At 33.4% G+C, this 16,146-nt stretch overlaps 1 protein-coding gene across 6 annotated transcripts in view; it reads left to right on the forward strand.

Moving 5' to 3' along the window:
• Window positions 1–7,295: 7,295 nt before the first annotated feature.
• Window positions 7,296–16,146, forward strand: part of LOC134715898 (uncharacterized) — a 52,678-nt gene continuing 43,827 nt past the window's right edge. For all 6 annotated transcript variants that reach the window (XM_063578443.1, XM_063578449.1, XM_063578446.1 and 3 more), the window contains exons 1-4: window positions 7,296–7,575; window positions 11,352–11,477; window positions 13,300–13,389; window positions 13,896–14,960. In XM_063578443.1, coding sequence (XP_063434513.1) covers window positions 7,455–7,575; window positions 11,352–11,477; window positions 13,300–13,389; window positions 13,896–14,960 — 1,402 coding nt within the window. In that variant the 5' untranslated portion in view covers window positions 7,296–7,454. The remainder of the gene's footprint in view (window positions 7,576–11,351; window positions 11,478–13,299; window positions 13,390–13,895; window positions 14,961–16,146) is intronic.

The raw sequence follows: 16,146 nt of genomic DNA on the forward strand, positions 1-16,146 counted from the left end.
ACAGTTTCATAATACGACACATCATACTCGGTAAAAGCCTTCAAGCTACAGTTTAAGAAAATCTGTTGCATTAAACAACAAATACCACTTTTAAATCGACAAAATATTGTGAAGGTGGATCTCTGTGATTGAGATTTCAACCAATGGCATCTCAGACATGTTTGATAGGGTTTATGAATGGGGACATGGAAGGCTAAAACATAGTGTAAATGGCTTGTTACTCTTTGGACTCGGTTAAAATCCTTGCTCTGTGTGTTCTAGCGTTGTCGTCCATGTACAAGGGTCTTTGCAATGTAGACGCAAGTGGGGGATCATTAAAATGAGGGACTTAAATGTTTTAAGGCACCAAATCTCTGTATGTCTGTCCGTTTATGTTACCCTGCAGAATATGCATACCCAGCTTATAAGGGTATAAGAAGCAACCCCGTACTGGAACACCACCAGCACTGAATGCAGTCCTTGTGCAAACATTGTTTTTGGTCATAGAACGTTTTGTTTCCCCGCGAAATTCGTATTATTGCGTCTACTGGCAGTACAAGAAACTGAATACAATCTAAACAATGAGTGTTTTCTGAGCTTCTTATGTTCAAGCATAGATAGTCATTATCCCGTTAAAACTTGACGCTAGAGTGCCTACCTGTAAGTAAAGGTCTCTATACACCACGACTTGCTCTTCGGTTGCCTCTGAGAAATCGACTGACCAATGTACGAACACTAACACGACCACCTGGAGAAACAGTGTATTTGAAAACGCGCAGATGAGCTTTGATGAGAGGTTGCTTGACTGCTTTATCGGAGTTCAATCTTTTTGGTCGTAATGAATTTTCATAGGGTATGTTGAAGGTAATTCATAATACCAAACATTAAAAATTATTCGCAATAGTTATAAAAATATTGCCAGTTATATTTCGGTGGTGCTTAACTTTTGGCGGACTGTATATTATATGTGTAGATATATATGTATGTATTGAGATTATTTATCATTAAATATAGAGCATCGGCGTTGTCGTGCGACTATCCACTTTACAAAGGCTTTTGGTATTTATTATGGCGTTTATATGCAGAGTGTGTACATATATATACTTGGATATTTGGTACAAGTATTGGTTATACTTGGATATTTGGTACAAGTTTTGATTATACTTGGATATTTGGTACAAGTATTGATTATACTTGTTTATTTGGTGCAAGTATTGGTTTTATGTCTACATTGATGGGTGGTTTATACCAGGAGAATAACTTTTATTGTGTAACATGTTAATCTAATGATATACTTACACTACCATGTTTATGCCGATTTGTTAATATACACTGCTTGTATGGTAATCTGTTAATATATACGGCCGTATAATATTTTGTGATCTTCAAAGTTTCATTAACACTGCCTTGTATAATATGGTGATTTTTTAATACCCCTGAATTCTGTTAATAAAAAATACTCTAATCTAAGGGCTATAGAAATATTGATTTCGCACATCCAACAGAAAAACCCTTTAGTGTATGCGAGAATTTGTTGGTTGTGTGCGATATATAAATGACTATTCTTTCTATATTGGGACATTGGATGTGATGCCTCGTGTTACTGTAGGAAGAGTATCACGCTCTCTTTACGTGAAGAGCTATTTCAATGGTCCAACATTTCTGTGCCTGTAAAATATACCCTCTTTTCTAGTGAAAGTGAACATTCATTTCTTTCATCCAGGTTAATCATTTGAATGTCTTAGCTCAGCATGATTGTATTATTTTTGAATTCACGGTTTTCGTCACAACATACATGAAATATTTGCCATTGGAAGGCAAACATCAAACTTATTCAGTAATCTAAATATGCACGAACTTTATGTCATGTAAAACTAACCAAAATCCACCAATTAAAATATTCATAGCTTTCTTTGCTCCATATAACTCACTTTTGTGTTGAATCTAGATTACCTTTTTTATTGTAAATTTTGTTCTATTGTAAGAACTAGGTGTTGTCATGAAAAGATGAGCATACTTTTACTGGGACAACTAATTAGAGACATAAACACTTTCCCTTCTGGTATCTGAAGAATAAACTTAGTTATACAGAACCAACTATTTTTTGTATTTCAAGAAATAGAGAGCCATGGTTAAGTGGTTAGTGCATCAGACTACTAACACAAAGGTTCCTGGTTTTTTTCAGTCTTTTCTTCTTCTTTTAGTTTCCGTACTCCATCATAATATTGATGACTATGTGCCGTGCATGCGTGGGTAAAATTTACAATTTTATATTTACATAAAAAAAATTAATAAAGAAATAATAATTTGTTTTTGTTTTTCATGGTACATGATAAGATAAAACTATTTACAAGGTGTCACATTACATGGTGTAGTATAGGTTGAGAACAGATATAGGAATCGGTTCTCTAAATGCTTCAGCTGTGGTGCATTGGACAGCAGTAACTTGTAAAAGGTTCCATTGGAGGATTGTCCTAGGAGAGAATGAAAATTGTGTTGCCTGTATGTGCCTGAATAAGTGACCGTGTGAGTGTATAGTCTTGTTCGACAGTTTGATGGTATTTCAATTCCCGTTCCGGGATAAAAATGGCAGGGACCGAATTTTCGGCCCTTCCAATGACACCATTTGCGAGTATGGTCTTAAGGAAACGATGACAGCAGAAGGGGACGATAAATGACTGACTCAAGTTAAGAGAGAGCCATATCTCTTGCACGTAAAAGACAGCCTTGTAAATTTCGACAAAAAGTAAGCTAATCGTGAGTGCCGCTACAAGGCAGCACTCGCACCCAAAAAGTTGAAAGGGATTGATATAAGTTCGATAACTTGTTTCCCCATCCACTATAAATAAATATGTTTAAACTAGGACTTTAATTTGTGTCTTGACCTCAGTTGGTCGCGTATCTCAATGCTACAATTTTCTACAAATTACATGAACCCGACCACTGAGTAAAATTTGTATAATTTTATTTTACGAAATCAGTCATTTTACCAAAAAAAATGTATTTTTACTCTTTTTATCATGATCATAATAATCAGAGACATATGTACCGATTATCAGGTTATCTGCATGTTGATATCGTAAAATATCAGCTGCGAGACATAATATGAAGCTTTTTGTCGAGTGAGCGTAGCGAACGAGATCAAAAAGCCTTCATATTTTGTCAAGCAGTTGATATTTTACATTATCAATATGCAGATAATCTGATAATCGATTTATCGGGCTAAATTTGCGTGTTTCAGAAGTGTTTTCTTTGTTTCACCAGCACACAAAAGATGACTTGATAAGTTCGGGTCAAAGTTATTAACGTCGGTTCAAACATTATGACGTCGCTGATATGTCCGGGTCAAAGTTATTAAGGCCGGTGTCCTATAGCCATTCTTCCCCCATGCCAAAATTTCCGGGGGGAAATACTGGATCGATCCAATATTTCCCCCCGGAAAAATTGGCATGATCCAACTTTTCCCCTTCAGCGTTGTAAGGGGAAAACTAGGAACATGCCAATTTTTCCCCCGTGAGTAGCATGATAAGCTAAATTTTCCGCCTTGTAATATAACGTCGGCGACGTCACGATAAGATTTTTTAAATGATAGTAATTTTTTCTCAGTTTATAGTTACCAAAGCTTCATCGTGTGAATATACACTTGATATGTATTTATATGTGTTTTTATATGTTTTGATGTATAACATTGTTTCAGAAAAAGGGAGAAGGTTTGGCACCATTAAAACTTTTAACGGCCCTCTGCAAATGTATGCACCTGTCCTAAGTCACGAATCTTATGAACAGTAGTTGTCGTTTGTTTATGTAATTTTAAAATACGTGTTTCTCGTTTCTCGTTTTTTATATAGTGTTTTTCCCGTTTGAATGGTTTTACAACAGTAATTTTGGGGCCCTTTATAGCTTTTTGTTCGGTGTGAGCCAGGGCTCCGTATTGAAGGCCTATTGTGGTTTACTTTTATAAATTGTTATTTGGAAGGAGAGTTGTCTCATTGTCACTCATATCACATTTTCGTATATCTATATACATATATATATTTATTCACACGGAGCACATTTTGACACATCCATTCTCTTTCGTGGACCCTTGGTATCATTGACCAAATAAATATAATTACTAGTACTTTAACCACTTCTGGCCAGTCAGTAGTTTTTTCCTTGCATGTGGACATATAGACAGTAAAAAGACTAGAGGTCACATAGAAAGACTATTGAATAGAGAGACAGACTTGTTGACTCATAGACAGGCCTTACGGTGACCTATAGTTGTTAATGTTTGTGTCATTTTGGTCTTTTATGGATAGTTGATTCATTGGCTGTAGAAAGATTTGTGTAAATGTAAATGAACAACAAATTTGTATATTTATAAATAATCTAATTCTAACACTGTTCGGTTTAATTTCCAGACTCTATATAAACATAGGGAAATCTATGATGGGGGAAAAATTGGCATGGGGGAAAAGTTACTATATGTATACGTATTGTCAACTTTCCGCAGGGGAAGAATCACAACGATCCAAAATTTCCCCGGGGGAAAGATTGGCTCATGCCAGTCTTTCCCCCGGGGGAAAAACTGGCATGGGGGAAGAATGACTATATAACACCGGGTCAACGTATTTGACGTCACAAATACATGATACGGAATAATATTAAAAGAGCTGAACAGAGTGATATAGACAGTGGGACGACCGATAAAATTCAATATTATATGTCTCTGTAATAATGTATTGTCACGGTGAATTCATTTTTCAAGTTCGTCCATTTATTATAAAACTTTGTTAAAAATAAAAACAAAGTCTATGTTGAATTTGTTTTATCTGGTTTTTTTTTGGATTAAATTCTTTCTTTATTTATTTAAAGTCAACTCAGACCACCTATTTTGCCAATTCTAACAAAGTATTAGGCGTCATGATGAGAGTTTGTGCAAGGATTTGTCACAGTATAGTCAATTGTTCTGTACATATTATTGGTTTCTATTATCCGAGAACAGTATATCCAGAGAATTATAATACATTAGTTCTTGTAAAATATGTCTCTGGTATACATTATATAAATTAATAAGCCGTACTGACCAAAATAACTAATAAACCCTCTGTAAGTGAAATTTCACAATGATAACGATAAAACAGTGTTGATGATGGCGATGAAGCTGGTTAAATTGGCGCTAAAAATATTTTTACTCCTATTGCTTTACGTAATTAAATTTGTAAAGATTTAAATTTGATTAAACATGTTAAAGTTCAGCCTAAAAACATGTTAATATGCAGAAGCATTACACTATATTACTGGTAAAGTGTGTATATATTTCTGTAAACGAAGTTGCCTGTATACTTCACTAAGGATTGCATTTGAGCGCAAGGAGATCTCTATTATTGAATCGTTTTTTTTAAACTCCTTTGAACCCAGAGTCAAAGTTCAAAATGTTACATATTAACGGAAAATTTTAGCGTTGCTTTTACCATTAAGGCCATCTATATATGTCCTATTTTTTTTGTCATTTATATTAAATCAATTAAGCATCTATCTTAAACTGAATTACTATATTCAATATTTGTAATTTATCGTTGTGTCCATTTGTCCGGACACAAAATGCATGTCAACTATATTTTGCACCGAAACCTTGCCACTAATGAGTGGCCATTTTTTTTTTATTGCAGCGGGGTTTCACATATTTAAATCGGAATATTATAAAAAAAAAATGGAATGTTGTTAGCAGAATCAAAACAGAAAATATTGAACACTTGATTATTTTCAGCAATACATAAATTGGATTGAGGGGACATGTATTCACATTATTTGTAAAACTCTCCTTATTTCTGTGAAGCGTGTGCTTTACATCGAGGCTTGTCACAGTATGCTTTACATCGACGCCACAATACTTCAACCAATCAGGGGATTTTTATTTGGGGCATTCGACCTATTTTTACTCAGATTTTGGCACATTTTAATCGAAATTATAGAAAAATGGAATATTGATAGTACATATAAAATAGAAAGCATGAATACTTTTAGCTAAAGAAAATTTGGATATTAAAGGGTTCTGTGTATTCACATTATTTGTACAGCTCTCCTACTGATGCCATATTTTGGAATTTCCCGGTGACCTAAATGATGGAGGATAGGACCTTTATCGGGAATCCGGGATCGGGTGTTTTAAAGCTCGGGATTTCCGCGGGATTGACCCTTTCGGGATCCGGGAATTCTTTATTCGAATTTCGGGACCTCCGTCCTCGGGATTTCGTTTTTTTAAGTCCGGGATTACGGGATTTTGTGTTTTAAGCCCGGGATTTCGGGATCAGGACCCCTCCTATCCCCCCTCCTAAATGGTTCGCGAAAATAAATATTTTTATATATAGTCAGATGACATATAATACAGGAATCCTGTGTGTGGATATTATATGTCTCTGATATAGTATATATAACGTGACGGTACCCAAATTGCACCTATTTTGACAGTTTTTTCGCCTACGTTTTTTTATAATCAAGAAAAAAATGTCCATTCTGTGTTTATTTTGTAGCCCTATTCTTCTTTATTGTATAGGTACACCAATTTAATTTTTAATCCATATTGAGTCATAAATAAATGGGCTTGAATCAACCTCCAAACTATCCATGATTCTGTAATGAGGAGTACCCAAATTGCATCCATGCTTAAATTCACATCGTCAAAAGTCTAATAACCGAGCTTTTGTTTAATTTCATCAAATATTTTGAACAATTGGATATTAGTCCATGCTTACTCTTCATATTTTACGAAATGGATACTTAAAATCTATTGTATTTGCTAATTTTAAAAAAGATGACGTTTTGATGATGTCGCATGCATGGCGTTTTCGTACATTTTGCTTTTTCAGTAAACAGTCCATCTGTTGATAGATACTATGAACGTTTTGTGTATATCTAAATATGTTTACCTATGTTGAAAGACATGCATAGTATCAAATCATAAAAATACACATTGTTTAGTCTCTAGGAAATCTTGTAATAATTCTGTTGCTATTTTTTCTAAATAGGTGCAATTTGGGTACCCTTACGTTATATATGATCATATATAGTAAATAGTTGAAAAATCCGGCCTTGATATGATCATGGTGTATCTTTATTTTTTATTTTATATATTTTATATACATATAACAGTTCTAGTTTTATTTTGAAAGAGTCTACCAAAACATTGATTCACACGTTATTTAAAAAAAAGATTTTAATAGCACTATAGGCTAATCCCGGAATCAGTACAAATCCTTTTAGGATTACGTTTTACCAGTGAACGGTTCCTGGTTTCTGTTTTACGTTTACTCCCATTGCTAATTATAAAAAGAAACAGTTATTTTCGCGGGAAATACCCAGAGTTCCATGCTTTTAGCATATGGCGAAAACGTAAACTTTTGACACAATGTTCGATAAACAAATCCAAGTCAGTGAAAAGACGACGAAGCTGCGTCAAGGAAGAAAATATATGCATTTATGATTTAGGTATAATGAGCGCACGAACTAGTTTCAGACCATGGGAATATCGTAAAATTGACGAAGCTCTTCTGCAACTGGCACTCAATTTTCCTAACTACGATAAAAAAAGTGACACTGTGACTGTCACTGACAGTAAGTGCAGCAAAATATTATTCACGCAATCAGTCAACAACCCTACGCTTGAGAACTGACAAACATTGCTTTATATGCACTATTGCATTTATATGCACTATTGCATTTATATGCACTATTGCATTTATATGCTCTATTGCATTTATATGCACTATTGCATTTATATGCAACAGGTTCGACTACTTAGCCAGTCATGTCCATCTGGCCCCAAGTTGGCCCAAGTACCAATTTGAATCATCCCAAGTCATTCGCCAAGATTTGCGTTCACCCGCCTTGCGTTCGCCGCAGTACCTGGCTGCCCTGATATCTGTTTGCCCAAGGTCCATTCACCCGGATTATTAATTTTGACTTGTCTAGTTGCATAATGTTTATCATTTGAACATAATTTGTTTAAGTGGGTTCTTCTTCTTTATAATTCAGCACTCCATCAACATACTCATGATAACGTGCCGGGCACTGATTTTACTATGATTGAATTTGAGTCAAACAGACTGCCAAGGATGCAGAGAAAAAAATATTTCAATCTGATTTATGACTTAATGAAACAAATTTTATCTGATGATGCATATGTAATATTTTTAATGGCAATTGTCTAAATTTGGTTAGTAATTGGATTGAAGTTATAAAGTTTATCTTGACCTTATCAATTATAGATTCACGCTTCAGACTGCTGACGTTGAGTCCCGTTTTACCAGGATCGAAATACATGATCTTTTATATTTCCCCCTCAAAACAGTGCAAACATGAGTTATCTTTCTTTGATAATCGTTCAGTGTGAGGAATTTGTACAGCAGCCTCATAATTTTTTTTCAAAATTTTGCCGTTTTTGGTTAAAATATTATGATTTGAAAATTTGAATATTTTATGAAGAAAAAATTATCAAAACATAAAAAAACCTGTGAACAAGTTTTTATTGACATTTGTTATGAAGATCTCCCACTTGATTAAAAGTAGCCAGGGAAGCTATTGTCTCAAAGTAGCTTCTGTCTGGGCAGCAATCAGTGAAAGGGTTAATGAACTAAAATTAAAAAACATAAAACACTAAAAAAGGCCAGATGCTCCTGGCTTCCGACAGGCACTAAAATGTGATGTGGTTAAAAAGGTTAAACATGATTTATGAGATCTCAACCCTCCTCTATACCTCTAACCTTAAGCTTTGATACACCAACCATGGTGATTCTACATAAATGTTGGTTCATTTATCTGTATACTATGCTGTTAAAAAAAAACCCAACTTAATGCTCTTGCTTCTTGCAATTAAAAAAAAGAACATTTAATGTACAAATGTATGTTTCAAAATTTGTTAAATTTGAATAATTGATATCTAGATATTTTACGCTGAATTTGTTTTCTTGTCTATACATGATGCTTGTCGCTTAAATATTATTCTTTTGGCTAAATTATACTTCCTGTTGCTAATTTTTTTCTTCTTGGTGCTTCTTTTTGCTAATTTGTTTTTTCTTATTGTTGTTGCTCATGACGCTTCTTTTCAATAGTTAGTGAGACCCCCAATTCAGCTAACAAATCTTAATGTTAGAACTGATGCAGACTTATGGAAATCAATTATAAAAAAGCATCAATTAATAGTGAAATATACATTTGTACTTCAATTAAAGTATAATGCAAAATGATGCTTGCATATGATGTCTCTTTAAATTATTTATGATACAAACTGCATTACACTTTAATTGGCCTTTCCTACGTATTAAAAACAAGTAACTACATATACATGTAAAATTGAGAACGGAAATTGGAAATGTGTCAAAGAGAAAACAACCGGACCATAGAACGAACAACAGCAGATTAGGTCACCAATAAATCTTCAATGCAGCAAGAAATTCCCACATCTGGAGGCTTCCTTCAGCTGGCCCCTAAAAATGTATAAACCCAAATGGTGGATTATACCTCAATTGAAGTATAAACCATCAATTAATGATTATTCCGGCTATCCTGACCTGTCAAACAACTGTACAGGTTATGACACAATCTTGTAGGGCCCTTGGAGATTTGAAATTGAATGAGATTTTACAATATTTTGTTTCATTGTAACATGTTGGTAATAAACCATCTATAGTATATGGTGTTATATAACAAAGAAACTTATTTTTTTTAAAAACAGAATGTTTTAATGAACAGTCTCTTGAGTAACAAGTACAGGAATCCTGTGTGTGGATATTTCATCCCTGTTCAAAAAGAGAGCCTCAGTAATTTTGTTGGCCATTGACACAGATCAACTGGGCCTTCTTTGGTATTATTGTGAAGTTGCTGAGTAGTTAAGATTGGGAACCCCAATGCAACTGTTTTTATATGACGGCAAACATTTTTTTGGTTTGTATAATGCTATCAGGTTGTTGTTGGCAGCCTTGTTTGTAGGAAAACAATTTGTGAAGGAATAAGGGACCAAAAAGTGGCAAAAAACATGCATTTTTACACGACCGCAAAAATTGAAATTTTTTTCGTCGTATATTGCTATCAAGTTTGCGTCGTCATCTTCTGAGACGTCCGAATACTTTTAGTTTTCACACTCTTACTTTAGCATGTTTAGTAAAAGTGAATAAAAATCTATGAAATTTTAATTTAAGGTTCATGGCCACAAAAGGAAGGTTGGGATTGGTTTTGGGAGATTTGGTCCCAACATATGAGGAATTCGGGGCCAGAAAGGGCCCAAATAAGCATTTTCTTGGTTTTTCGCATTATAACTTTAGTTATTAAAGTAAAGTTATGCATGTCATATATAGTTTTAGATGTTTAAAAGTATATAAGGACAATTTTGCGTGGAAAGGAGACATTTGTAATGATTGATGAAAGGGGTATAATTATAACGTCCATTCATGAAAATTGTAGCAGCTGGTTCCATTTTTAAATCTTTCATCGGTATGTATAAATGCATGATTCTATTTATAAAAAAACATAGTTCACCTCAGTAGAAAACTTGTCTGGAAAGTTGAAATTTATCAATTCAATGATTAAATTTAACAGTGTATTGAAATAAATCAATAGATTAACATGAATAATGAAGCCAGCAGGGGCTTGGATTGACGTGTTAATATTGTTCAGTAATAAACACTACGTAATCTGTTATGATTTGTTTGGGAGATATACATTTCCACAAATATATTTGCCTCTCCAGAAGCTGGGTAAATTTGTCGTCAGCCTTAGAAATACATTAACATTGTAAAATGACATTTTGCTAGATAAGTATTATATGGTATAACATTGAAACATAATTATTTCTCACTAGACAAGACTCCTGTCAGGTTTAATAATTTAACTTGTGTAAAAATAAGAGTCACAAACTAGACAGAAATTGCTCTAAAAAAAATTGATTTAACCATCTATGGTGGTCTTCCACAATTGCTGTAAGGGATTTTACATCAATAGCATTATTCCATACATCTAAAGGAGATAAAAATACGAATCAAGATTTTTGTTGCTTCAGTAATTATAACTTTTTTATGTATATGGCTGCTGTACATGTTTTACACCATGAAAATTTCTCTTACACGTGCGTCATAGTAGTACAAACTTGTGTAGTTACAAGAAGTTTAAGGCCTGGCTAGAAAATACATGTATTTAAAAAAAAAATCTATTTTTGATATGACAAAACTGGTTGATTGACCCCTTGTACTTTAAGGACTTTTTTAAACAATTTATTTATCATGTATTTTAACTTTAAAAAAATCTTCTCTGAAACCACTGAACCAAATTAAACCAAATATATAAAGCTGAATCATTCTTAGGTTATCTATATTCTAGAACAAACTTGTGTCTTTCAGAAGTACGTCCTATTTCCAGCATGGCAGACAGTGAAGTAAATGTTAAAAGAACGGTCTGCTCTTATTGTCAAGAAATGTTTGACAGCTATAAACAATTGAAAAAGCATGAACAGCAGTGTGGTAAAGGTCAGTTATTATTTATATTTAATCTCTTCTGGCCTTAAACTTCATGAACTTGATGCAAGGCAGTACATAAAGTCAAATATAACATGTGTTCCTTACTAAATCACTGTTAGAAAAGACCAGTGAGTGCTGCTTTCATTTATTTCTATGTTTGCTGTTTTTAGCTAACATGGCCAAAGGGCCAAGTGAGCTTTTTTTTCTTTCACTTGGCATCCCTCGTCCGTAAACTCCTCACAGAAATCTTCTCCTCTGAAACTACTTGGCCACAATCATCATCAGGATATCTAGTCTAAAAATGTGTAATGACACTGCCAACCAACCAAGATGGCTGTCATGGCTAAAAAATAAAACAAAGGGGGTAAAATTTAGATTTTTACTTATATCTCTGAAACCAAAGCATTTAGAGCAAATCGGACAGGGGCAAAATTGGTTTATCAGGTGAAGATGAAAATAAATTTTTGCCGTTTTTGGTTATTATCTTGAATATCATTATGGATAGAGAAAGACTGCAAACAGCAATAATGTTCAGCAAAGTAAGATCTACAAATAAGTCAACATGACCAAAATGGTCACTTGACCCCCTTCAGGAGTTTAATTGCCCTTTATAGTCAATTTCAAATATTTTCCTCTGAAACTACTGGGACATGTTCAATATAGATTCAAGTAGTTGTAAACAGCAAGAATGTTCAGTAAAGTAAGATCTACAAACACATCACCATTACCAAAACACAATTTTGTCATGAATCCATCTGTGTCCTTTGTCTGATATGCACATAGACCAAGGTGAGCGACACGTTGGTTCTTATTTTGAAATCTCCTGTTGTTACACAACTTTGCAAATTGCCTTTTACATGTAACTTTAATATAATGTTTGAAGAAGAATAAATCAATAGAATTGTAAAAATTATTTTTGTGATAAAAGATCTGGAGCTTTGGTAAGAAAAGTTATTTTGATCCTTAAGGTGGTACCTAACACTACAGGGAGATAACTCTGTAAAATCAGCTAAACGTTTTAATTATGTTGTGTTGTTAAGGGAATATAAAGCTTCTCAATGATCAAATTTGGTGTTTGTCAAATTGCTATATAACCAGTGTAATTTTTCTGACAAAACGGTTGGTTCAAAATTTTTGAAATCTTTATATTTTTGTTATAGGGTAAAAGTAAATACTTTTGCAAAATTTTATGAAAATTAAACGAGCCAAATTAATTTGAGTAAAAGTGTTCGGTTCCACCTTAAATTGCAAAATATATAAGAGTGGCAAAAATACCAGAGGGACATTCAAACTCACAGATACAAAATAAAATGGCAAAGCCATGGCTAAAAAAGAAAAAAGACAAACAGACAAATAATAGTACACATGACACAACATAGAAAACTAAGGACTAAGCAACAGGTGCCACGGAAGATCTTAGCAGATGCTGTTGAACTGAGCTGTTATCAAACAAAGTTGCCATGTACCATGTGTACCCTCATTGTTAGATCATCAGGGCTCACCGGAAATGTAAAATAGGATTTGAAATTATACACACAATTCTTCTAATCTTTCCAATAGTTAATTTAGATGACTTTGATTTGGAAATGTCTCTATGCTGACGATATTTGTTGATATTCCACTTATGAAATAAGGTACATTTTTGTAGTTACATGTATACGTGTCAAAATGATAGGCTATCAAAACAGATTCTTCTGTTCCACTTAGCATATATATGCTTTGTGAGAGAAATTACTGTTAATTGGTATATTTCTCCAATGAATTCTAATGATTAGGATGAAAACATTACATTCATGTATCATCATTGTTGTGTCCATTTTTTTTTTTTTAGCATCAATTGTAGCTGCATTCAGTTGTCCTGATTGTAAAAAATCTTTCTCACGAGCTGATAACATGAAGAGGCATCATATAATCAAACATGGTGAGTGTCTATATATTTCTTAGCATAGACTTTCTATAGGAACACAGATTTTATCTGTACTTATATCATGTATATTTTATAATGGGATTGTTTCTTCAGACAAAAAAGTATCAGAAAAAAACAACCTCATTCAAACTGACATATCTTTATTCCATATTAAGTGAGTATTCTAAAAAATACAACACTTGGCATCCGTCATCCGTTGTCGGCATTAACTTTTTACATTTCAAACTTCTTCTAGAGAACCACTGAATGGAATGAATGTTTCTTATAAGGTTCTGACCAAGTGATGTTACTTTGTAGCTGATATTATACAAATATAGCCTTTGTATGAGGTCGATACAAGGATATATTGACCTGAAAGTAGTATATTGAATGAGGACGATATGAAATATAATATATAAAATATAGTTTAACATGTGACTATCCCTAAACGAATCAAATTTGTTAAATTATACAAATTAATAATATAATCATATATATATTTTTGAATTATATTACTACAGGTGGTGATTTACCATCTCCATCATCAAGTAAAATATCCTCACTACATGGACGTTCACTATCTGCTGATTCTTGGAAATCTAAAACAAAAGTATCTAGTCAAACAAAGGAGCCGGTGACTAAGAAGTCTAAAAAAGGATCTGAATCGGCAGTAAGCTGTACTAAAAGTTCAATAAAGAAAGAAGAGAAAGTTGGTGGGACAAGCAAGAAACAAAGTGAAAGCATGACTCAAAAGTCTGACAAGAAAAATCCTTCTCCAAGAGCAAGAAGTTTATCGCCTACAAAATGTGCTAGTCAAAAGAGTAAAGAACAATTGAATAAGGGTGTAAAGGGGACAAACAAAAGTTTACCAGTTGACAATATTAATTTGAAAATTAAACTTGAACCTGGTAAAAGTGCAAATAAAGTCCAGTTTAATGAAAAGTGTATTTTAACATCAACTAAAAAAGTTCATTCAAGAAGTCGATCTTTATCTGGGGGACGACCACAGCAATTAGATAAATGTGATGGTGACAAACATGTTCGATCAAGAAGTAAAACACCAACTACAGAAAAAAGTCATCGATCAAAAAGTGCTACCTCAAAAAATGACACACCTTCTACTCCAAGAAATGACAGTGCTAATTCTCCAACAACAGAAAACAGTGCTTCAAAAAGAAATAAAATGACATCGCACGCCAGTCCTACAAGTTATAGTGCAATATCAAACTCAAAAATATCAGTTCATGTGGACGAAGCTGGTGATAGAAAAATATCTCCTGGCAAAAAAGAGACTGCTAAGCAAAATATCATACCTCCAGTGAAGGCATTGATTACTAAAAAGACGGGGAAACAAGATGTCAAAACATCACCAGGCAAAAAAGAAACTGAAAAAAAATCTTCTCAACAAAATGATGATATAACGTCTCCTAAAAAGAAAACTATCAAACCAATTGTTAAAGTAGAAGTATCAACTCCTTCTGTACCAAAAATGATATTCAGTTGTAAACTTTGTCCCAAGTCATTTACAACCAGAATGGGCTACAAACAGCATTGCAAAAGATCTCATAAAATTGATGCAAATCTAGGTGAGTATCAATTGGAATATAATATAAGCTCACCTTTTCTTAATATTATTACAATGTATGACTTTTTCTTTTTCACTGTTTTAACTATATCATGTTGATAGATATAAGATGTGGTATTAGTGCCAATGAGACAACTCTCCGTCCAAGACACAATATGTAAAAGAAAAACCATTAAGTACGGTCTTCACCACAGAGCCTTGGCTCACACCAAACAGCAAGTTATAAAATGACTAGAGTAATACCATTTAAACAGGAAAAACAACTGTATAATCTACTGTAAATTCACAAATTATTGTGAGGTTTTTATTTATGTAAATATTGTGACTGGGTAAGTAATGCAATAATTAGAACTCAATCTGATACCTTATGAATGCTTCTGTATGCAGAATTTCATGAGATCGCAATAATTTATCTTGCATGATCAATTCGCCATGAATCGCAATATTAAATGCACACAATAATTTGTGAATTAACAGTATATAAAAAACTTGAAAGGGATTCGGGGGAACCCAGTGTACTTTTACAGTTAAGCGCTTGTTAAATAAAGATGAAGTAAAAATGAAGAAAAATATTCCTCTCGATACTATACATGCTATATTTTGATTGTAAGCAGCTACTGTCCAAGTTAAGTAAAAATCCAGGATAGTTTATGAATTTAATAAATGTTTTAAAAACTTAACTGCAGACTGTATGTAATGTTACAGCTTTTACATTAATGCTAGCAAGACAAATCTTTGTTTGGCTTGCTTGCTTTGTTTGTATCAATGTTTGCTCAAGCATGGCAATTAAGATAGGCAGGGCTTCATACTTAAAACTTTATTGGGTGTCATGTTTGAGGTTAAGGACACTAAATTTTAAAACATCACAGGATGACAAATCTAAAGCGCAATAATAGAAATGGAAGCCAAAAAAATTTTGCTTTTTTTTTCTCGAAGATATGCATTTTCATCATCCAACTAAAAGACTGTCGCCAAGTACTTTTAGTAAAACAAAAATAGCTATTCGAACACACCTACTCTGATTGTGTGATTCATTACATAGGTATTTCATTTGACCCATATATTTCATCTTTTTCTACTGTGATTTTTTTATGTTATAAAGTCAACCTGTAGCTTTGCTATAAAAAAATGATAGAATCTGAAGCGAGATGATCTATCGAATGTTCTTGCTTTGTACGTTTTAAAGA

This window comes from Mytilus trossulus, chromosome 4 (genome assembly GCF_036588685.1).
Source record: "Mytilus trossulus isolate FHL-02 chromosome 4, PNRI_Mtr1.1.1.hap1, whole genome shotgun sequence".
Taxonomy (NCBI): Eukaryota; Metazoa; Mollusca; class Bivalvia; order Mytilida; family Mytilidae; genus Mytilus; species Mytilus trossulus.